Genomic DNA, 24,329 nt, shown 5'->3' with positions numbered 1-24,329 from the left:
CAAAACACTAAACATACCTAGTTTGTTTCATATTGAATGGAGGCACTCTATATGGGTCATCACAATTTATGGCTCGGCTTGAACGATCTACAGATTGACTACAGGCAGGCATGTCACCCCCATTCTCACCAAGCTCAGAGGGAGTCTCCTCTTCCCTTCCAAAGAAAGTATTAAACCAAAAATGGAAGAGTTTTTTCTGAAAATAAAGTGCACAGAGCTATCAGTTTTAGTCTCAAATTACACATTCTAAGCACAGTAATTAAAACAACACTTGATTTTCATTGGCAAGGTTTATATATCTCACCTTAAACTAACCCTTTGTGAAATTCACATTTTCTGCACAATAGCCCATTTCCTTCCCCCGTAAATTCCACAAGCACATTCAAAATATTTTGCCAATCTTGCTGATAAAAAATGCCAAGATTTCTGTTCAGTACTTGCTGTGATAACTGAAGCATTAAACGTAAAAAATAACTAGTGTTTGAACCAAGAGTAGCATTGACATCTCACCTGGTACTTATCTCGGGAGCATGTGAAATTCACACTTTCAGGATTAGCTGAATACTTCCTTAATTAGACATAACTTCAGAAAATACACATGACTAATCAACAAGATCAAATTGGATGCATAAGCTACAAACAGTAATTCAGTCAGTCAGCCCTTCTTTTAGTCCACAAGCAAATTTAACATTGTACAGAGATTAACATTTTCCAATAGATGACCATTTTTGATACGTGTAAATGAGAAATATTGTTAAGAAATTTAGATAACATTCAAGACAATTACAATATTGCTCACAAAAATGAACTCTAATAAGAAAAGTTAAGTACGAAAAATATCGCAAAACTTTAAAGTAAAAACTTGTGCACAGTATCTGAAAGTTACAATTGCCAGTGGGCACGCTGGAATTTCTTCCCAATGAAAAGGTCAGTTTTAGAGTTTTCAATAATAGTGGAAAGGAAATAAACCCTGAACTTTTCTCCCATGGTCTGAGGCATAGTTTCTGAATCATAAACAGCTAAAATTGAGAAATATTTTAATATTAAGAGCAACTAGTCCTCACAAAATCTAACTCTTTCACCCAACATGAGAATAGGGGTGCCAAATTACAAATATCTCCTTGATGCCATTGGCTAGCCAAGAGGTCATTATCACAGCAGCACTTACCTCTTATTTTTCCAAGGAAATGGCTTATTTGATAACTGAAATTCTTATACCAAATACATTTTTTTCTCATTTCAACCTACTTTACTCATTCTCAACCTTTAGACTGAACTAATAATTTAAAAAAGTCACCAATTCACACCGTGATGTTGACATGAAAGAAAGCAGGATCATTTAGAATGCCTCAATGAAAAAGTTGGTCAAACCTCTTCAGTCATTCTATCTGTTGGCGTTGTTGTCCAGGAAGTACAGCATTCAGCTACAGATTAAAGAGACTTGCTCAATAGTTTAAAACACGGTGATGCCCCATGGCAGAAAAATCCAGCTGATCAACTATTGGATACCATAATTTATGCTTAATTATAGGCAGCACAGGCAAAAGTTGTCTCTCGCCCTGTGTGTTTATTTTTCAGAGTTAATATATAAAAACTATACAACCACTTCCCACATTTAGCTTGAGGGTTGAATGATTTTCACATATAATTACGGAAAAGTGGCCATTCAATTTCTCATTGCACAAATAAAATACCCCAGTCATGCAAAACCATGCAACCTAAGACCGATTGAAGGCGTTTTTCAGGTAAGTAAAATCATTCGCGAATAACACTATGCAGATTGATAAGTGTTCACTTACTCACTTTCTTCTTCATTTTTGGTTTGTTGAAAAATTCCACCTTGATATCACCACATAGAGGAACACAATGGTCAATTTTGATGTGGATGGACGGAGCACCCTTCTTCACATCATGCACCATAGATGAGTAAACCTTTGCACTTGATTCAGAAATAACGAATTGTAAACCTGCAATTACCGATAATATAAACAGGTTATTCCACTTCAATAATTCACAAGAATCAACAGGTAATCACTTACTCCCTCGCTCACCATTAAACGCTGGTATTGGCTCCAGATGTATGTCCTTAACCAGAAGAGTTACAGGTGTATAGGTCAAGTTTTTCTGAATAAGAGTTGCATAGTAATTCACGTAGCGTCTCTGGCTTGGTATGGTTACTCCCTAAAAAGGTAAAAACTTCCTTAGCATGCTACATGCATGTAAACGACATTCGATTCTGAAATATCCCGAAACTACTCTTACTTTCCGATCATGAGTCCTTTGTAGTCCATAGTAATCCAATGCCTCTTCAGCTGTAGAAAACTGTCTTCCATGGAGCATATAACAACAGATCATAACTCCTGTTCTACCCTGGAAATAAAATTATAACATTAAAGAAACTCTCTGAAATGTATTGGAATAATTTCACAAACTGAGAGACTGATATCATTTTACCTTTCCCGCTTTACAATGGACTGCAGCAACATTTTTACTATCTTTAGATAACCATTCGTGCACATCGACACAAAATGACTTAATCAAGTCCATTTTAGGAGGGTTGTGATCATCAAAAGGATAAGTTGAAACCCTTCTATGAAACTTACTAATATCATACGTCCTCTCCGAACACCTGAAGAAAAAATACATTTATTGCCACTACATGTAACACAAGTGTCAGCAAACGAAAGCATGTGGCTCAAAACACTCACAGATTATAAATTTTATAGTGGTCTTTATGTTTCGACTCGAGGAACTTCACAACGTCATCAATATGATTTCTATACACTCCTTCTAACTTCTCGGCAGGAAATCCCATCGCTATCACATTGTCCCTGATATCTAAGAAATTAATCAAGGCGTTGACAGTTTTAAGCAAATCAAATATGCAGAGTGCACATAATGCAATTTAGCGAAACGAGAGAAGGAATGATGTAGGACATATATTCAACGCTCTAACTCTGTAGTATATTTACTGAAAACTTCAACAAGCTACATTCCTTAAATGCCAAATAAGAAAACAGTTAGTTAGAGTAACAGCAAATAGGAACCAATAGTACAATATAAACTAAAATAAGAAACAAAAAGGTAATTATGAAGGATACATGCTAAATCTAAATTAAATCCATCCTTAGTGTATCGCTTTCGTCTTTTGCTGACAAGTCCCTTGATGGGATTGGTCATTTTCATATTTGATATTGTATTTATTCTGGTAGAACTCGAATCTTGGTCCTGAAACAATGGACCAAAAGTTGGCTCTTCTTGCTCTTCAACAGAATCATGGAGTGGAGTAGCCGAAGCAGAAATTTGCTTCGACATTTCACCGCTCAGCCATGACTTCCGACAGGAGAAGCATAACACTAACAGCAACCTACGCCCTAGAACTTGTCATATTGTCCCGTAAGGAATTCATATATAAGTTGTGAAAAAAGAAATGGAATTAAGCTGTTAAAAACAGGGCAGGGAAAGCTCCGGCACAGTTGTATCCATCCGGGACAGCAAACGATCAATCCGTCATGTTCATGCTACTTCGTCTGCACACTCGCAAGCACCATTGGGTTTCTATCAACAATTTTGCAATAAATCAATAAGCTTTAACACCGTCCAAAATTTGTAACAAACTGGATGAATATGGAAAACTATAGACTCCGTACTTCAACTATGATAACAGGCTTTAGGTGAAATGACGTCTCACGAACGAAAACGTTCTGACTCTTCCGTTTGTTCCACTCTATGCTATATCGTGTGCATAACTACGGCTACAACGCTCAACCGTTGCTAAGCAGCTTTATTCTGGGTATAACAAACGCAACGATTACAAAGCAGAAAACTACTCCAAAGCGGGTAAATTGAATCTACATCACGAATAACGCATTTTTACGTATATTTAAGGTTATCGAAAATTTCTCTCAATGAATGCGAATTTGTTACAGTCCTATATATTTCAAAAATACTCATTAAGTCATAGGCAATCTAAAACACCACGTCATCCAAGCATACTTCAGTTCCACATTCGTCGTATTAGTTAATGCGAGACATTGGAATGATAATAACGATGTAAATGAAAATGCAATACAAAAAAATCAATAGTATATTTCGCTATTTAACTTATGATAACAACCACCTAATCCATAACAATTGTAGTGAATTGTGTTCGTCGCATAAATTGTGGCGGAGGTTAAAAACTATATTATTTTGAATAATCACATTGATGGGATAAAACTCAAACATAATATTTACTTTTTACATAAGTAGGTTGCCACGAGAAACAAATCGGGGTTTAAACGGTGGAAATGTCTACTGACTCTCAATCTCGAGTGCATGTGGCACTTGTAGGATGGGAGTATCATGGAATTTGATATACTAGACCATAAAACCTAATAATTAACCCCCTTACCAGAAAATTATGAGAACGCCATTATCATCATTCGTTGTCATGTAGCCGGCATGGTTTAAAAAAATAGTGGTTGCACTAAAATTCTACGCAATTTAGCGTAAATACTACCCATAATTTTGCAGTTTCAGGAATTAAGGATATCAATCCCCCTGAATGTATGTCAGGGTAATAATTGTTGCATTCATGGTTGATCACATGATTTTTTCCAGTTTCTCAGGACTTGTTTGAAAACGGTGGCATTTTATTTGCTCCTATCCATCTGGGTGACGTTTCTAAATGTCAATCATGAAGTCAAAATAGCGGAAAAAAAACAAATCTGTTTTGGGTAATTTTTGTAATGGAAAATAGTTCTGATCATAAGTTCATTAGTTGCCCATTTGGGTGAAGGTGTCACATTATAAACACTATTGAGGAAGGCATAAAGAAACCAACGCAATTATTTATTCCAAGACACATAAATGTTATGATGGATATTACACATAGTGACACTAGGTAGTGTGAGAGGTCATGTAATGAAATCTTTGCAGGGCAAAATTGACATAGGCAGAATGGAAGACAGGAAGAAGACCAAGCCAATTAGAATAGGGGCTTAGAATTTTAGGATGACGTTGAGGACAAGGAAATTAGTCAGTAGTAAGAGTGAGGAGGGAGGAAACAGATATTCAAGGGTTGTGTGATGTGAGCTGGAAGGATAGTGGTAATTCCTGGAGCAATATAAGGCAGAGGGGAGGAGAGCAAGCAAGGGATGGCAATAATATTGAACAAAATGGTAGAAAGAAGCAATAGAGTTCTTCAGATAGAGATAGAGGTAATCAAATGAATTCATTGCTTTAACACCAAACTAGTTATTTTTATTCAAAGAAAATAAATGGGGATGAGAGCATATATTAATTAGGAAATATCAAGGTTAGACACAGATTTGGGAACAATGGGATAAATTCACTGTTACCTGGGAGTGGATCAGGATTTAGATCATAATTTAGTACTAATGAAGTGTAATGTAAGTTTCAAAAAGACAAATATACGAAGATGGTTCATGAAATGGAGTATGGAAGAATTATAGAAGAAGAAGCACTAGCAGGCTATAAAGAAACTCAACATGGAGAACAGGGAGATGGAACCTGTAAAAAAATGGAAATATAAAAAAAGGGATATTGAAAATCAACAAGAAACTTCAGTAACAGATAATAGGAAATCGACAAATAAAACCATGGCTTATGGCCTAAATGATTAAGATCGGGATGGATAAGAGAAAGAAATGGAAGAGCGTAAACACAAAGGTAGAAAAAAGTAAAACAAGTTTAAAAATAAATGGAGGTTGAAAAAATAATAACAGAAGTGTAGTGCAAGAATACGGAAAGCAGATGAAAGAAAAGCTGCAATTAATGCAATGTACAGGAAAGTGAAAACTTTTTCAGGAAGCAAGACAGGATAGTTCTGACAAACAATCAGAGATATGCCTGGGAAATTATTAATTGAACCAGGGAATTTTAAAGAGAGCAGAAAGGGTTACATAGAGGAACTATATGTTTAAGACATTAGGTCCACATGCTTAGACATAAAAAGAGAAAATGACGTAGATGAAGGGAGCTTAGGTCTGGGCTTTCTTCATGGTAGGATAGGAAAAGGATCTGAAATGAAATAAGACCATGGGGATTAATAACAACCCTGGAAATACTACTTAACTAACCACGTGGTCTGTGCAACAAATACATCAACTGATGCAATCTAGTGGCCATGACTTGGACTATTGCCCACTAACGGCGCTAGTTGCCTGAGACTCAATGAGCTATATGTCTTGTGCTTGGCGGATCGTCGAGCTGTGCGTATGGTGTCAGTTATGTTAGTTTCTGATGTCTTTGTTTTTGCTGTTTGCCGAAAATGGAAATAGACGAAATAACAGAGCAATGAATCAATATCAAGTTTTTTGGTGAAGTGCATTAAAAGTTATCAAGAAATTACTGAAATGTTGGCAGCTGTTTATGGTAACAATGCTCTGAAGAAAACATTCATTTTCAAGTAGATAAAGCATTTTAAAGATGGCCGACAAGATGCCACAGATGATGCAAGGCCGGGCGACCTTTTACCACCCGTGTTGATGAAGGGGTTTTTGCATGAGTGTGTGCACTGCTGTGGGTGTAATTTTCCATGTGTTATTGTTTTGCATGTGGTATTGTTCCTTTTTATGGTTGATGACCTAACACCCCCACCACTCACCCTTGCAGCGGCTTGCGGGGTGTTATGTAGATGTAGAAGGGTACTTCAAACAGTTGCAAAGAAGACGGAATGAATGTATTGCAACAAATGGAGAGCACTTTGAAGGGGACGAAATCGAGGTGCACTAAACTTTGTAAAAACAGTTTTCATGGCCTCAGTCCGAATATTTATTGGACCGAGTAGCACTTAAAGGTTAAGAAAAAAAACAAGGAAGTAGAGATTTTATGAGCCAATTAGTAGGATTTATGAGGGAGGATTTTGATTGGAAGATTTCATCAGATCAGTGTAAGTTTCATCCCGAAAATGTGAAAGGCAGCCAATTGTGAGGACTATAGAACAATAAGTTTGATTTCATATGCAGTCAAAATGGTTCTCATGGGTTCAGGAAGTGGAGAGGCACACTTGATACCAATGCAGTATTATGTAAGTATATATGGCCTTAGTTTGCATATTTATTGGACAGTCTATAAGGTAGAATGCTAGGAAAAAAGGAAGGGATAGGAAGAAGATAGAGATGTTGGAAGGAATGATGAGTGGAAGAAAGTTTGCTGAATTGAGGAGGGACTTACTGTAGTGTTGGATGTCAAGTTGTGTTTTATTAGGAGATCTAAGGAAATGTATGTATTTTTCAGTTTGTGTCCATACGAAACCTGCCTTAAACTGTAGGATAATACTATTAATTGGTAAAAAGGAGATCAATATTAATTGAAAATCCAGGAGCATATCAAAATAAGTTCTATTTCACAAACCCTTTGAAATGCAAAAATTTGGTTTATTTAACTGTTAAATGTTTGATTGTTTTCTTCAGCATCTAATAACTATAATTTTCTGTCTGTCAAAATGCTCGATTACATAACTGACTGATAAATGACATAACAACATAAAAGTTTAGTACATCCTTCTGAAAAAATGGGAATGGCATTTGTTTAGCCCTGCCTAGTAATGAAATTGTTAATGCTGTAAATACTCAAATTAACCAATTCTAAATCTTGTGAATGTTGAAAGTAAAGCGATAATTAGTTTGAATGCATGATATTTTTTCACATCTCAATATGCACATATCAGTATAAGATTTTAATTCATGGTGGAATGGCATTCTTTTGAATGAATGAAAGATTTTCTACAAAATGGGAGAATCAAAATAACTCTCTCACCAATTGGAAAAAAATGGTAATCTATTCATTCCACTCTTTCGGTCAATTTCCCAATACAACTAGCCAATTATACAGGTTCTCTTTCAGCTTGAGGGAAGAAAAATTAACTTTGCACTTCCACATAAAGATTTAATACTTCACACAACCATGGTTTTGATGGTGCACATCAGTTTGCTCATACATTCTTTTAATGGCATTCAAGCTACCCATTATTTAGTAAGCCTTTATCTGACAGGGTTTTGTGGTTTACAATGATTATAAACATAAATATTATTTAATAAGCTTGCAGGAGGCTTTTAAATTGACTGTAATCTTTGACTATTATGCCTCTAATTGTAATACTCTTAGTTGTGGCATTATATTGATAGTGGGTACGGTCTTTATTTATCCAGCATTATTTTTATTGTTTGGCAATAGTTGTATTTCTATAAAGGAGTGCTGCTCAGGATCATGAAGCTACAGCAATGATGAAGGCTCAGCTCATGTCCTTTTGGGATGGCTTAATGATGGATCAATTTGGCACAGTCATTGTAATTATTATTATTATTACTATTTATTTGTCCCGAGATCACAATACAAAAATACCAGGTGGGTGGTGTATGTACATGATATAAGACACGTCAAAAAGGAGCAAAGACACAGGCTCATTTACATGCATATAAAAAATGGTGCTCACAGTTGCATAATATTTGGCACAAACCCATGAAAATTGGCTGTAACATGCACATGAAATATCAATTCAGAAAAATCATTGATTACCAATATGAATTGAACCAAGACCATAGCTAGAAACTAAATGTATGAACTTACTGGTTTGGAATTTTGTTGAGATATTCGTCAACCAAGTAGAACATATTGCGCTGTAGATATCTTTTTAATTTATGTCTGAATGCAGCAGTTCCCTTTGTATCTTTTATACTTTCAGGTAGTTTGTTATATAATCTAATGCCCATTTCATAGGGTCCTAATTTCAATCCTTTAGATCTTATATTCCCATAATGGATGTCATTCCTTCCTCTGGTGTAATAATGATGATAGGCAGAGTTGAGAGAATAGTTGCCATTGTTATTTTTTATATAGAGAATTAAAAACATAATGTAGATGCATGGAAGTGGTAGCAAATTTAATTCATGGAAAATAGGCCTTGATGGTGCATTGTGAGGTTTCCTGGTGATGATTCCAATAGTTTTCTTTTGCATCTTAAAGATGGTATGAGAAATAACAGCTGATCCCCATTATACAGGTATTAGAATAAATTTCCCCATAGCATAAAATGAGTGGTACAGTTTTATTTGTAGTTTCATGCAGGTGTCTAAATAAGTAGCAAGTCGAACTGAGCTTATGTTGAAGGGCTTTTACATGCGTATCCTAAGGAATATTTGCACACAGAGAAATACCTAGAAGTTTACATTCCGTCACATGCTCAATTGATTGGTTGTTAATTTTTACCAGCAGATCATCTGACATGTTCTTATTGCGTGTTAAGTATACTATTTTACTTTTATTTACATTTAAGTCTAGAAGGTTGTCTGTACAACCCTTGTTTATTGCAAGTGTGACAGACTTCGATTTTTCCACAAGGCTGGGATATGTTTGTAATGATATTATTAAGTAGTAATTATTATTAGTATTATATTATTTCCCACCCCGAGGACCTAGGTTCAAATGCTAGTGGTGGCAGAATTTTTCGAAGTTGGGTGCCATATTGACTATATATTTCTAATGGCTTAAATTACCATAGCTTTCATTCACCTCTATAATAATGGCAACTACTAAATTCTAATTCTAAAAATTTTTTCTGGGAAGAGAACTGGCAGATGATGTTTACTTCAATGAATTAGGATCAAAGATTAGGTATTTCAGGAGCTAATATCAAAGAACTTTGTCTGGAGTCAGGGATTTCATCTGACCTGGTTCATGAAAATGGGGAGATATTGATTGGTAACGTTCCATGTAGTTATGTTCTTGGGTCCCTAGAATGTTCAGCTGTTTTTCCCTAGCAAATAGTGCTCCAAGATTAGCTAACTATGGTTGAGGTGTTTGTGTTACAAGTCCTTTTAGTTTAATTTGTGTTTCATCTTATTACATCTAGGCCTGTTGAGGATAAATTTCAAGATCTCTCTGGCTGGTTACCATGGAGGATCTCACAGCACCAATCAATAAGTTTAAGAATCGCTTGCTATGCTCTAGGTGAAAATATAATGCATTGTTTACATCCAATTTATCATCAGAAGAGTACAATCCATTGATCTTTCAGCAGATATGTTATCAAAGAAAAGAACTGAAACTTTATGTCCAGTTTAATGTTCTTGAACTCTCCATTTCAAGGATCTCTTCACTGAATATGTGTATCGCAGTTTGTGCTTCATCATCATATTACAGGGTATGACACATACATTCCTTTTTTAAATGGATATTGCTTTATTAATGAAGAAGTGATGTTGCAGCACCCTGTATTTAGGGAATAATGACTTAGGTTTGCCTGAGTCTGAGAAACTTTCAAGTCATTAAGAATTAGTTCACCTAAGTAAATTAAAAGTAAATTATACATTTTTCCGTAAAATCATTGCATTATGTGCTGACAATCATTATAATTGCTTGAAGTATTCTCATGAAAAGTAGATATCAATATTTGCTGTTATTTGCCAAAATTTATTCAAGTGTAAATTTTCAATATCTAAATATTTTCACATGAAAGACCTTAGAATTTCACTTGAAAATGGTTGAAATTATAAAATGGAGTGGCTTAAAATAACAAAATATGTATCTACTTTAATATAGTGAACTCTTATTCAGAGTGAATATACCCAAAGAGATTTTCCCAGGCACCTGACCTCTGTGTACTTAACTTTAAAAGAGGCTGTTATTCCTTAGTTAAGACACGGTTTTAAGAGCTGTTGCTCAGACAGGGAGGACATTCAATATTGGGATCAAAGAACACCGTTCATGCTTTACAAAGAAAGACAACAGATCCCAATTTGCCAAGCACCTCTCGGATAAAAATCACTCCGGTAACTTCACAGCAGACATTCTTCCCACTGAAATGAAAGGACACAGATTGAATGCTTTGGAAGAGTTGGAAATTAGGCAATCCCTTCACTCTGACAGGTTTGAGGTGGTCAATGAAACAATGACCATCGACCGTCTGTCAATGAAGGTCTAACCATTGTAAACAAACACCCCCCTAATTAAATGTAGAACTTAATGTGTTTTTAGCCCACTAATAGGTTGCTGCACCTGCACTCAACTTATCCCCTCTGCCTTGCTCCCCCAACCTTACCCCCTCTCCTCTCCACTACTCCCCCTAATTTACTCCCCTCTTGGAGCCATTCTACATAAGTTGGAAAAATGTTGATGTATGTTGCTGTTGCTGATGAAATACTTTCAATTTTGTTACTTTGTCCAAAGAATAAGTTCTTTCAGTGAAGTGAAAATAATGATTTCCCTGTGATAGAGGATCAATACCATTGGACAAGGCATTGAATTTTTATTCACTGTTATGTCATAGTAATATATATGATGGGATTGAAGGATAGGTTTTGCTGCATGAAAGTTAGGAATACAGTATTATTTAGCATCAAAGACCATCAAAAACCCACCCTACTCTAGTAGGCTACAGGTAATAATTCATGCCAAAAATCTGGAGTTGTCTACCAGTGTTCCCTTCTCTGTGAATCCTATTTGGTGCAAGATGTTTAAATTATGGTTAAATTACCGTATTTATTGGTGTAAAATTAGTAGGATTGACTGCTTTTTGCATCAGACAACTTGAAAATTTTATTCCACAACATATTGCCTTGATGAAAAATAGAGTTTCTGGCCCCAGCAATTTTTCAACACAAATGTAACACAGCCTTGTTTTGAAGAACAATGCAATGGAGAAGGTATGTCTCAAAGGAGGAGGGATTGGTTCCAGGAATCAATGCCACCTTAGGAAATTAGGAACACATTTTCAAATTACGTAGAAAGTTAGGCTCCTTATGCTTTCTCATTAGAAATATTCGATATTCTGTAAATTTAGAGGTCCTTCTATCCATTTACTACAGTGAATTTTATTCTCGTGCTACTTTTAGTATCGTCTTCTGGGGTTCCTCTCCCCAAGTGGGCATAATCTTCAAAATCCAAAAGAGGATTATACGTACTATGAGCAATGCTCCTTGCGATGCACCATGTAAACCTCTCTTCAAAAGACTTGGTTTATTACCAGTACCTTGCATATATATATTTAATGTCATCTTACATGCAAAGGGTAATATAAGTCCAACCACAATTACCATAGTCACTACACAAGGACCTGCAATGACCTGCACCAACCATTTGTCAGGACTCACAATACTGCCCATGGGCCCAAAGCAATGGGCTTAAGGTTATTCAATAAACTTCCCCTTAAAATCAAATATGAAACAAAAGTACCTGTTTTCAAGAAAAAGCTGTTTAACCTTTTAAAAAATAATATGTTCTATTCTGTAATTGAATACCTGGAATTGTCGCTACACATCAATTCTGGCTTAACCAATTAATATGCAATTACACTAGTGTATTAGTATGTATATATTTATATTGTATCTATTCTAAAATTGTGAAATTTATATCTGACGTGTCGTATATTTGTGTATGTATGAATAAGCAACAAATCTCCGGACAAATAAATGTATTATTATTATTATCACCAAGGATCATTTTTCACTGTAGTTGTGTTCAAATAATTCAGCTGCTTCAAGGGTAAACTAATGCTACCTTATCAAGCTAAAAATCCACATGCTCTAAAGGGAAAAATGCCTCTTGTTTAATGGAAATCCAAAAAAAGGTCACTCATAGAGATACACAATATTGTTCACAGACTGGTCCAAATTTTGGACCTGGACTGGACTCCTTGGGGAATCTAATTTCCTTTATGCTACAAAAACACATTTACAAAGAATAGAATTGCAAGGTAAGGAGTTTGATGAACAAACCAAAGTGCTGCTTTTATGTTCTCTTTACGGAATGAATGATTCTCTTTTACAACTGTAGCATTTCGGGATATATGCCTTGATTATAAGATTTGATGCATACCCGAAACAATTAATATTTACTTTATAAAAACTAAAAAAACACTAGACGGAAAGTTACATATACCTCAACACTTATTATTCTGCATTGTCGGTAGCGAACCAATTGGGGTGAAGAATGTGGCGATCATTGAGTTTGCGGTTAGCTCCAAGTTGCCTGAGGAGTAATCACTCACTCTTTCATTCTTTGTTGTCAGCAATACAGCATCGAAAGGCGTGGTTACTCCGTAAGAGATGATGGGTGTGGATTACAGAACGAGAGAAAGATAAATGGTGGAGGAGGAGATATAGGGACAATAGGAGGATGAACGGAAGAAGATGCAGGGCATTTCGATTTAGAAATTGAATAAAGTTAAAAGTAAATAAGGTAAAAGGAGAAAGTGGAGGGTAGGGGGATTATTCAATTTTTTTTAAAAATAATCTACCGGTTAAGGTAGGTTTTTGGATGGACACAACTACCAAACAAACATTTTATTACTCCTAACAAAACACAAAATCCATCATCCTACTCTATATCAGGTCCCTCTTCATCTCTGAGTACTTTCTTCCTCCCTTCATCCCGTCCAACATCCCTATCCTGTTCCTTCCCTATCATCGTTTGCCTAACATTCTCCTCTCAATTACAGTCTTCAACATCCCACTGACGGTCAACACCCCCTTCATCCACTTTTCCTGCCTCCATAGGATTTCTTCCAACAAACCCGTCTCTTCACCCACCATACCAAGTACTTCCTCATTTGTTTTCCTATCTATCCATTTCACCTTCTCCATTCTTCTCCAAACCCACATTTCAAAAGCCTCCAATCTACGTCTATCCTCCTGTTTCAATGACCACATTTCCGCACCGTACATAGCTACGCTCCATATCAAAGTTTTTACGAGTCTTTTCTTAATATCCTTACTCAACTCCCTCCTCTTTGTGAAGGCATCTTTGCTTAGCGCAATTCTTCTCCTCGCGTCCCTACTACTGAGACCATGTTGGTACAAAACACTACCGAGATACATAAACTGTTCTACCTGCTCTAGCTTTTTCCCTACCAATTTAATGTTAACCTTAGCCTTTTTCTTTCTAGAAAATCGCATAACCTTTGTTTTATTAATATTGATTCTCATCCCATACCTGTCGCACTGAATTTCTAATTCACTCAGCAATGCTTGCAACCCTTTGGCTGACTGACAAACTAAAGCTTGGTCATCAGCAAACCTAACTGATTTTATGAATTCCCCGCCCACTCTCATTCCTACCTCCTGCTCCATCATCCCCTAATTAATCATTTGCCCTACTCTCTATCCTTTTGTTTATGATCCTGAGAACAAATTAGCTGTGTGGGATATCAAACTTATCATCCTGTAGTCCTCACATGATGTAGCCTTTACCTTTTTTGGAATAGGAACTAAAACTGATCTCACAAAGTCTTCCGGCCAGATTCCTTCCTCATAAATACTACGGATCAGCCCATATAGCCTCATCCTCCCACATTTTCATAAGCCTTTTAAAAGTTCCGCGGGAATGTTATCCACCCCCACGGCCTTATTTAGTTTCATCTCCCTTAATGCCCTTTCTATCTCATTGTCTAATATGCCTGGACCTAAGCTATCTTCCTCTACGTCATGTTCCTTTTCTATGTCTAACTTTGTTGGTCTAAGCTCTTTACCATACAGTTCTTCTATATATTCATTCCATCTCTCTTGGCTCTTCCCTGCGTCAACTATTACCTTACCCGCCTTATCTCTAACTGCAATCGTTGATCTCCCTTTCTTACTTCCCGATAAAGATTTAACTTTGCTGTACAGCGCACCGATTTCACCCTTCCTCTGCAGACTTTCCACATCCTCGCACTGCGTCTTCCACCATGCTTCTTTTGCTTTATTTGTTGCCCGCCTCAATTTATTGTTTAATTCTTTGTACTTCGTTTTGCCTAATTCTGTATGTACATTCTTCCATTTTCGCCGCTCATCCATCTTTGTAATCATCTCATCCATGATCCATGGTTTCCTAGTCCTTTTAGCGTTAACGGTTCCAATAGTGTCTTTTGCGGCTTTAGACAACCCTTTCTTGATCATTTCCCATTTTTCTTCGATAGTACTAAGCCCATTACCATCCTCCATGATTTTCTCTACCGCCTGTTTGTATTCCTTCCTTTTCAACCCATTTAATGCTTCTACATTCCATTTTCTAACTCGCCGCCCCTGCCTTAACTTTTTGAAACGTACGCTACATTTCATAACAACTAAATTGTGGTCAGAGTCCGCATCCGCTTCCGGGAAGCTGTGTGAATTCATCACACTGTTCCTAAACCTGAGTCTAACCAGGATATAATCTAGCTGATACCTTCCTGAGTCACCTGGCATTTTCCATGTATACCTGTGTCTTTTGTAGTGTCTAAACCAAGTGTTGGTGATGACTAACCCCTGTCTCCTGCAGAACTCAACTGCTTTCTCCCCGCGGTCATTCCTCATGCCTAAACCATAGTCCCCCACCTCATCACCATCTCTTCCTTCGCCTACCGTCGCATTCTAATCCCCCATCACTATCAAATGTTTCCCTGCAGGAACACACGTGATTATGTCCTCTAGCTGATTGTATATCCTATCGACCTCTTCTTCCTTATGGTTGCTCGGTGGCATGTATACCTAAATAATAACCAAGTTCGTTGGTTCTGCTTTTATCTCTATTAGTAATAATCTATCCGTTACCTGCTCTATGTCGACTACGCTTCTTCCTACTTAATACTATGGCAATCCCTCGTTGGCTCTCGTCCCCGCCGCTGTATATTATTCTATACTTATCACTCCAGTAATCCTTCCATCCATCCATCCACTCCAGTAATCCTTCCATCTCACCTCGCATAGACCTAAAATATCTATATTTCCCCTTTCCATCTCTCGCTTAACATTCTCCAATTTCCCTGTCCTCATAATTGTCCTAACATTTCACGTTCCTATTCTAACCAATTTGGTCTTCTTCTCCTGCGTCTTCTGTCCCGCGATTATTCAATAGTTAATAAAATGAAATGGAAATAATTTTTTTCTGAGCTTAAAGAGTAATGTATGACAATGAAGGATATTATGGTGATTAGTTTAGGAGAGACTAAAAATTGTGCAGATGGATGATGATGGATGTGCCCATCATTTATCGTTGTATTCCGTAGCATTATTACCAGAACGATATTGAATCTGGGTTTGTCAACCTTTTCCCACCAACAGTTGCATCTGGTTGACATCCCTTCTATTACTATGTATCCAATGTAAAACGTTATGATATATGTAAGTAACGTATTGAAAATATCAGAGGAGCTAGGGTGGGAATCACTCACGGAAGGAGGGTTAAATTATAGATTTAATCTCTTGCATTAATTGGAAGGATGAGTTTCAGTAGCGATGTTGAATACTATGTATTATTACTCCCATTGTACTGTGGTAGGCGATATCATGCCAGGCAATTAATTTAGTCAATAAAATAGTCATTTTTTCTACGAATGATAAGGGATCAGAATAACATTAGCCAACCGCGGTAGGGATAAAAATATTCGGGTCAAAATTTGTCTCATGCATATTCACCCCCTGCCACACACCTTAGTGGTGGCTTGCAGGGTATTGTGATGGCTCCCAGCCAATATTTGAGCACTCGCCTCGTCATACTCAGATCCTAGCGTTATCGGAGGCAGTTTGGGTAGGAGGCATATCCACTGCCAAGTTAATAATTCCAAGCGAACTGCTTGTACTTGAATTTTCGAGGCGTGAACTTGTCTCATCCGTCTACATAATAAATCACATTCGAAATTGATTGAAGTGAATGCCTATTATTCATTTTTTCCCAAGTAAATTTACCATCAATCTACAAAAATTCTATCAGAGTGATACATTTGTTTTGTTGCCTCAGAAAGGTAGTATTTTTAACATTAATAAACTGCACTAATTTTATGCTATCTTAGTTATCCTTTCTATATAAATTAAAGAGAACGGGCAAACTATTCCTTCTTCTCCTTTATTATTTGATTGATATTATACATAATTTGGGTTTGCATGTGGTCAAAATTTAGTCGAACGCCAAGGATATTCATTTGGTCAATGAATATCAATAGTTTGAGGGGTCAATGGTTAAGTATTAATCTGAAGTTAAGGATGATAAAAATTATTTTCTATATGGAAGAAAAGCTAATTTAAATCTTAATGTAGAAGGGAATTTTGTTGATAAGGCGAATATTTCAATATTTTGGGTGTATTTTATGGATAAATTGATTCAGAATTTGATAAATGAGATTGATTACGTTTACAAAGTGAGGAATAAATCAAGAGATCCGACAACAGGTACTAGAGGTAAAGCTGTGACAAAAGCATTGCAATCTTTCACATACACAAAGCGGATTTACGGATGGTAAATCTCCCCTGATAATCATGACGATAAACGTGTACGACAGGTCTTTAGGATGTAGGTTTCCCGGGGAACAGAGAAAATGAGCTGGAAAAAGATGAAGGATAGCCAAGAAGGTTGGTGTGTTTTGTGTGAAAGGACATCTTTAGGACACAATGCATAATTACACATTTGCCGGGGCTAGAACAGGTCATCAATAGGAGCCTGCATTGTTGAGTGCAGTTGTCATTTGATTAGCAATAAACACAGGCAAATGTAAATTGATGGTTAAATGAGTTTAATAAATTGAGTTGCATTTAATATTTTTGCTCTATCAGTGTTCCCTGTTTCTTTTGACATTGTTATTGTTTGCAATCTCTCCTCGGAGTACAACCTTGATGTGGTGGAAGGGCTTGTGCGTTTCGATGACCCCTAGAGCTGTGCTGGCAGGAGTAATAATTATAGCTCCTGGTAGGGTCACCCATGCCAGATAGGTTGAAGGTTAGGAGCCAGACGAAAGGTAGTCCACGCAGCGTCTGTTCCTCAGTGAGGCGGCTGCAATGGCGTTTGACCCCAGTGGGGCGGCCAGTAAGTGATGGTGTCACGTTAAAAACACCATTGAGGAAGGCAACGGGAAACCACCTCAATTATCATTCCCAAGATTAACATGATGGACTATACAGATATTTTGAGTCCTGGCAACCACGGGGCTCCGCCAATCGGCCGTGTGTCGTGCCCGGCAGCGGGGGAGGCAAGGCTTCCGCAGTCGTCATCCCACGAAACCCTTGCAAGGGAAAACCAGCAGCAGCAGGACAAAAGATGCAGGAGAAGAAGACCAAATTAGTTAGAATAGGAACGTGGAATTTGCACCGCTCCAAAGAATTTGCACCGCTTAAAGTGTGTCAAGTATTTAGCCTGTACTTGTTCCAAAAACAAGACAAATTTACATCTTAAGGCCTTTTATTGGTGTATAAATGAGACCCTAGATTTTTCTCTCCTTGTAGCTTTAGTTTCAGAAATGTTATGTCTGCAGCAAAGGCCAATTTCCAAACCCACTCTTCATCAGACAGTATTGTCTGTGGCCTACCTTTACTTTCCAGAAAGTCCCCCATTTCCTTTCGTAATTCAAAAACTCTGCTCAGAACCTTAGCCATCTTACTGCTGTGCAACATGCAATCTTGCAATTCTGTGTCTGTATCCTTCAACATGTCTCTGAACTGTCTGTAGTAGAGCCCATGTGATCTTATTAAAGTCAACATCTTCATCACAGGATTCAGTACACTAATTTGTATAAATGTAAAAAGAACCGTGGAAGCGGGAAACTCTTCGATAGACCCGGGGTCTGCCGATGGACAAGTCACTCTTGCCGGAGTTGCTTCAGTACAAATACAATCTCTAGCGGAGGACCCCGTTCTTTTCATTTCGCCATACTGTCTCGCCAATTGGACCACCTTCGTCGTCCGGAGATTCCTCAGCGTTAGTCAAGATCCTTTTCTGAGACGTCCCTTGTCGCGCTGTCCTCGAGGGGACACGACAACTTAACTAGGAATATTGTTTAATAAGTGCTGTTTGCATTTATTGGCATGTGTATGTATGAATAGCTTTTGTATGTATTGTATATGTCTATGCTGTATATTTTGTGTTATAGTAATTAATTGACTTGTCAACTAATGTATTGTGTTCCTGTATCTTAGTTCTAGCATATTCTATGTATTGATTTTATTACTATTATTAATAATATTTGTAATTTATTTGTAAGTTTAATGTTGTAATTGTGTGACGAGGGATTAAGGTGGTAGAATAGACTTCATAGTCTCAATCTTGCCCTAAAATAAAGACAACTATCTATCTATCCGCACTGCTAATGTCCACATATTTAACATACAAAGCTTGCTAGTGAATAATACAGTGCAGGAACATTGGTTGTGGAATGTTTTTCTAGTTACAAATCTGCTTCATTTGTCCAACTAAGCCTTTCTTCATGCCACTCATGTTCTTTCCTCCATCAACAGTCAGGCAACTGACGTTCGTCCCATCCAAGTTATAATGGTCAATGTTTTTTTCATTACATTGAATATATCCTCTCCAGTAACAGTTCCATACATGCTATGTGGGAAGCCAGCTCTTGTGCTAGGTTCATGTCTTCACCCAAACCTCTAATGAACACAAGGAGTTGAGAGATAGAACAATGTGCAGCAATTCATCCATTGAGAAAAATGGTGAAACTTGCTTGCATTTTTTGCTATTTGAGTCACAATTTTTTCACCCATGTCTACAACACGGAGGGAAATGATATTTACACCCAAAGCTAAATTTTTAATTGTTTAAACTTTTCTAGGCAAATTCCTCAGCCACCTCCAACAAACATTCCTCCACTACTTCACCATCTGTAAACGGTTAGCCACTTTTCGCCAGGACGAAGGCCACTTTACAACTGGTCTTAGCTACAGATTCATTTCCATTTGAGGATTTACTGAACAATAACCTCTAAGAAAAAGAGTTGATTTTGTAATTTAGAAAATATTTTGGCACGGACTTAACTTTCCAACTGTAAATATTTCTTCAGGTGTTTGCTTCGATGATGACAGTGCAGGTTGTATTCTTTCATCACAGCCACAGTTTCATTGCAAAATTACCCACAATGCTTTCTCACCAGATTTGATGAGGACGTATTTCAAACTCAATTCTTCTTGAAATTGTGGACACTCGTCATCTATTTTTCTTTTACTCATCCCAGCTACCATTATGCACTAAAACAAAGTGACTTAACCATGGATAAATAGTGAAATTGAGAGTATTTTTCACCCATTATTTCTAAAATAACCTGATTATATGAACTAATTTCATCTTAATTATCGCTGCAAATGACATAAAACAATTTTTTTTACACTTCATATTATTTCTTAAGTTAAACTTACCTGAATATAGTCTACTAAATACATCCACATATGGTAGAGAGATTGTTGTATTAAAGCATTCCTCTTAAGAATATTGGGAAACTTCTGGTTCAACTAACAATAATAGTTTAGAAACACTGGTAAGTAATTATGAGAAGAAAATTGTCACAAAGTAAAATAGAATGCACCATGTTTCGCAATTAGGCGCTAACTGAAACCAACACTTTCTTATTGCAGCAGTCAACCGCATCTAGCAAACTATTATCAAAATAATCAAGTCTTAAACGAATGGTTAACCAAACATCGCCCACTCCCGTGTTAACCCCATAAACTCTTGTTTTCTTTCTGACCCCTGCTCGAAGAAAGAGTTGTTTTACAATAAAACTGTGATGTAAATTTAAAAATGTCTGGGAATTCTGGAATATATCAGCAAGACTTTGTAATGGTTACAGATATATTTCAGAGAACAGGGCTATTAATTTGCACAGTTTCCCGGAAACAGTTTCCAAAGAGCAGAAGTGGACTCAGACCATCATTATTACTAAATTAAGAAGAGCACCCAATTCAAAAATATGAAACAAGAAAGACAGTTTAGGAAATGGAATTTGGAAGCATCAACAAAATTGACAAGAAAGGAGTATCAACAGTCTTTAGAGAAAATTATGGGTGTGGACGGGGAGCTGAGTACTATAGAGGAAATAAATAAAGACTGCAAGCACAGTAATCAACCCAAAGGTCAGTTTGATGATTGCCCAGTACTAAGCACTATACAGTGTGTTAAACTCACACATCAGGGTAGGTGGGCCAGTTCCTTTCCCTGTGCTGATTAGGATTTCCCAGAAAGATCTGGTACCTAAAAAATCACGTAGCTTCGGTGGAGCTGAGGGTGCCCAGAGAATAGGTATATAATATAATAAATAAAAATAGGTATATCAAAACCACAAGTGAAACTAAAGGAACTGTAAATAAGAAAAAGACAATGAGACCAATGATTATGGATGAGATTACTTTGTGTGCTATGCCAGGAAGTGAAAACCCTGTCAGAAGGTAATAGGGAATAACCATTGAAATCAATCAAAGATAAGCCAGGAAAAATATTAGGTGAACCAGAAAAGATCAAAGAGAGATGGAAGGAATATATTGATGAACTAACTGTATGGTAAAGGTGTTAGGCCAGCGAGGTTACACCTAGAGAGATAGTATCACAAAGATGAGATTAGATTGGGCCAAGGCTTACTCAACGTTGAGATAGAAAAGGACATTATGGGAATTGAAATGAAATAAATCCATGGGGGCAAACAAAACGAAAAGCTGGGAAAAATAGTTTTAATGGACTTATTACTGTAATTTAATAGGAAAGAATTCGGCTGGAAGACGTCATCAGCTGTGTTAATTCCTATTTCAAAAAGGGTAAAGGCTATATCATGAAAGGAGTACAGGACAATTAGTTTAATTCACATGCAGCTGAAGTGATTTTAATGATCATCAGTTTGGGTTCAGCAAGGGGAGAGGCATGCATGATGTCACAGTTGAAGTTTGTAGTAATTAGGTCACTAATAGAGATGAGCATATCATGAAATCAGGATGTTTTTGTCTCTTATGTAGATTTTGAAAGGGCAATTGATGGAATGGGTAGGATTATTGAATTCATTGCAGAAAATAGGAGTTGACTGGAGGGATAGTAGACTTTACTGAAACCTGTACATATCTCATACTGCTCCGATGCACAGGGGGGATGATTTGTTCACCTTAATGAATGACCTCGTCACAAGCGAATTCCTTAATGTTGTTCACTATTTTGGAGTCAATGTATTTTGATGTAAAATTCTAAAATGCAGATTTGGGGATGTTAGCTGTGGAACTCATTTGAGTTCAATGCTACATATATTTAGCTGAATCATGTTATATTTGATAAACCCTATAAAAAGTTCCCAGAAAGTTTTGAAGATTCAGAAGGGAAAATGATAAGCAAATGTGGCAGGTGTAGGAATAGAATTGGGGTTTTGGATGGAATGAAAGGAAGAAAGAGGTATTCAGAATTGAAGAGGGGCTTGTTGTAATGTTGGATGTCGGAATAATTTTTGTTAAAAGAGAGAAGGGAATTGTAACTATGCCATTTGGTAGCCTGGGTACATTCAGAACCTACATTCACTGGTAGGATTATAATAATGTTTGTGTTTTCATTAGGAATTTCTATATTCTTGTCAATTAAATAACAGAGCATGTATGCCAAAGGAATGCCTGTATGTCCAGCCAATATGAAACCAAATATTGTTGAAATTTTAAGGGAAGAATATATTTTATAATAATTTTTTAAATGCATCAACAATGAAAGAAATTGGACGTGGAACTTGTTGATGAATTTTTTGTCTATTATGAAGCAATACAAATAATCAACTTCATTGATGGGAGGCATGATCAAATGGACATTCGTGAGGCACAAATACATTTCTTAATGAATAAATTAATCAGGGTATAATATCTTAACAAGAGATATCTAAGTTTTAAAGTTATTAGTGATAAATCAATAATAAGAAACCCTACAGTTTTATGATAATCTATGGCAATAGAAACTTATATAAACTAAAATCAAATTAAGTTAAAATATTTTAATCATTTACATGAGTGTGATGCTTCCCATCAATACCCTCATTCCTACAAAACATGCACATTCACTCTATTTGTAGGTGGACTCCTTGCATCTCTATCCCACCCCATGTCATTCCAACTTATCCCATGCAGTTGATTGGTTTCATATTCAAAAAATATTTAATGTTAGTTATTTAAAGCTAAAATAATCCAGAAATTTACCCAATTCAAAGCATAGTATTCATATTTGAGCCATAAATCCAAATGAAGCACTATGGAAGTATAGTAGCAATATTTATAAAAGTTGGGCATCTTCCATGTTATTTCATGGCTGCAAGATATCCACTGTTTTTTTTTAATTTTAAACAGTTATCAGCTTTGCTCATGATGATGATTTTCACGGGGCAAGGGCAGGGCATGGATGCTTATGCAATTTTTCAGTAGTGTGTAATGCTGAAGGTCATGGCCCTGGGCAGATCACCTGTCAACACAGCAAGAAAAACTTTGAAAATAGAGCAAGAAATTATTCTTCTAAGACTTCTGAGAAATGGAAATTTTGAGAGAAACATATGAACTATGCATGTAACTGTTCTGAGATGGGTTGTCTAATGGAAATCTGCAAACTCCAAACCAAATCCTTAATAGTCACTTAAACTCCTTGGGTCATTTAGCCTCATCATTTATCACCATCATTTATTTAACCATCTTAGCTTCAGACCAAAATCACACCTCTTCATAAGACAATGGTTCCTGAAATAAAAATGGCATACTCTCTTTATTACTCTGCCATAAGATTCCAAGGAAAAGTAACATTTTCTCATTCTTTGACTCTTCAGCTTGAGATTCCATGGAGACAAGTCCCTTAACTTTTGAAATCATCCTCTTACAGAGGTTTTCTGTACTGGATGTAAAATGGGCATGATGGGGATAGGAATCTTCTGGACTAAGATAGGAATTGTTAGCAATGGTAATAGATATCTCAAATAATAACTCAGTGAAAGACTTTCGCTCATTATTAAGGCAGCTAAAACTTTATTTGTAGAGGCAGTCATTGTTCCTATTGTTTTGATAACTTAGATTTTAGCTGCTTCAACTATAGGCATCATCTCGACCTTAACAGAGTATCGCATCAATGTAAAAGGAGTAATTACAAAAATCTTTCTTTGCAATGTATCTGCCAAAATAGTTGCCTGTAATATTATTTCTATGATGGAACATCTTTACACATAGTAAAATCTAATCTTAGGATTTTTATTTATATTGCTGCTATGTTTTGAGCATTATTTACTAATTAACTTTCTGCGGACATACTTGTATATAATCCATAAAATTTTTGTATGTTTTACGAACTATGGTGGATAATTTGATGTACTTACTGCGAGTAATTTTTTCTTCAGCTGAGAATGATAGGAAAAAAAAAACTTCCTCCCGAGTAGGAAGTTTCTCTTTTGGTGAGTGTGGGTTGCCCATGAATGGACTTATGTACGAGGACGGTTCAATGAGTACCCATGTTAGAAATGAAGAAACCATTTTTTCAAAAAAGAAATTTTCATTTTCAACGTAGTCCCCTTTTAGAAAGATACACTTCTCCCAACGTTCCGGCCATTTTTTAACCCCCTCCAAAAAATAGGATTTGTCGAACTCTCCAAAATACGCCTCTGTCTCGGCGATAAC

General features: G+C 36.6%; 1 protein-coding gene across 3 annotated transcripts in view; it reads right to left on the bottom strand.

The window, feature by feature from the left end:
• LOC139687509 (phosphatidylinositol 3,4,5-trisphosphate 3-phosphatase and dual-specificity protein phosphatase PTEN-like) overlaps positions 1 to 3,716 on the bottom strand; it is a 37,928-nt gene extending 34,212 nt beyond the window's left edge. For all 3 annotated transcript variants that reach the window (XM_071584700.1, XM_071584701.1, XM_071584699.1), the window contains exons 1-7: positions 3,102 to 3,716; positions 2,709 to 2,838; positions 2,455 to 2,629; positions 2,263 to 2,370; positions 2,052 to 2,181; positions 1,804 to 1,967; positions 18 to 196 (exon numbers count right to left, since the gene is read on the bottom strand). In XM_071584700.1, the coding sequence (XP_071440801.1) occupies positions 18 to 196; positions 1,804 to 1,967; positions 2,052 to 2,181; positions 2,263 to 2,370; positions 2,455 to 2,629; positions 2,709 to 2,838; positions 3,102 to 3,315 (1,100 nt within the window). In that variant the 5' untranslated portion in view covers positions 3,316 to 3,716. The remainder of the gene's footprint in view (positions 1 to 17; positions 197 to 1,803; positions 1,968 to 2,051; positions 2,182 to 2,262; positions 2,371 to 2,454; positions 2,630 to 2,708; positions 2,839 to 3,101) is intronic.
• Positions 3,717 to 24,329: the final 20,613 nt, after the last annotated feature.

Source organism: Hetaerina americana, unplaced genomic scaffold (assembly GCF_022747635.1).
Source record: "Hetaerina americana unplaced genomic scaffold, ioHetAmer1.1.p SCAF_2, whole genome shotgun sequence".
NCBI lineage: Eukaryota > Metazoa > Arthropoda > Insecta > Odonata > Calopterygidae > Hetaerina > Hetaerina americana.
This window is presented reverse-complemented; position numbering and strand designations above follow the sequence as displayed.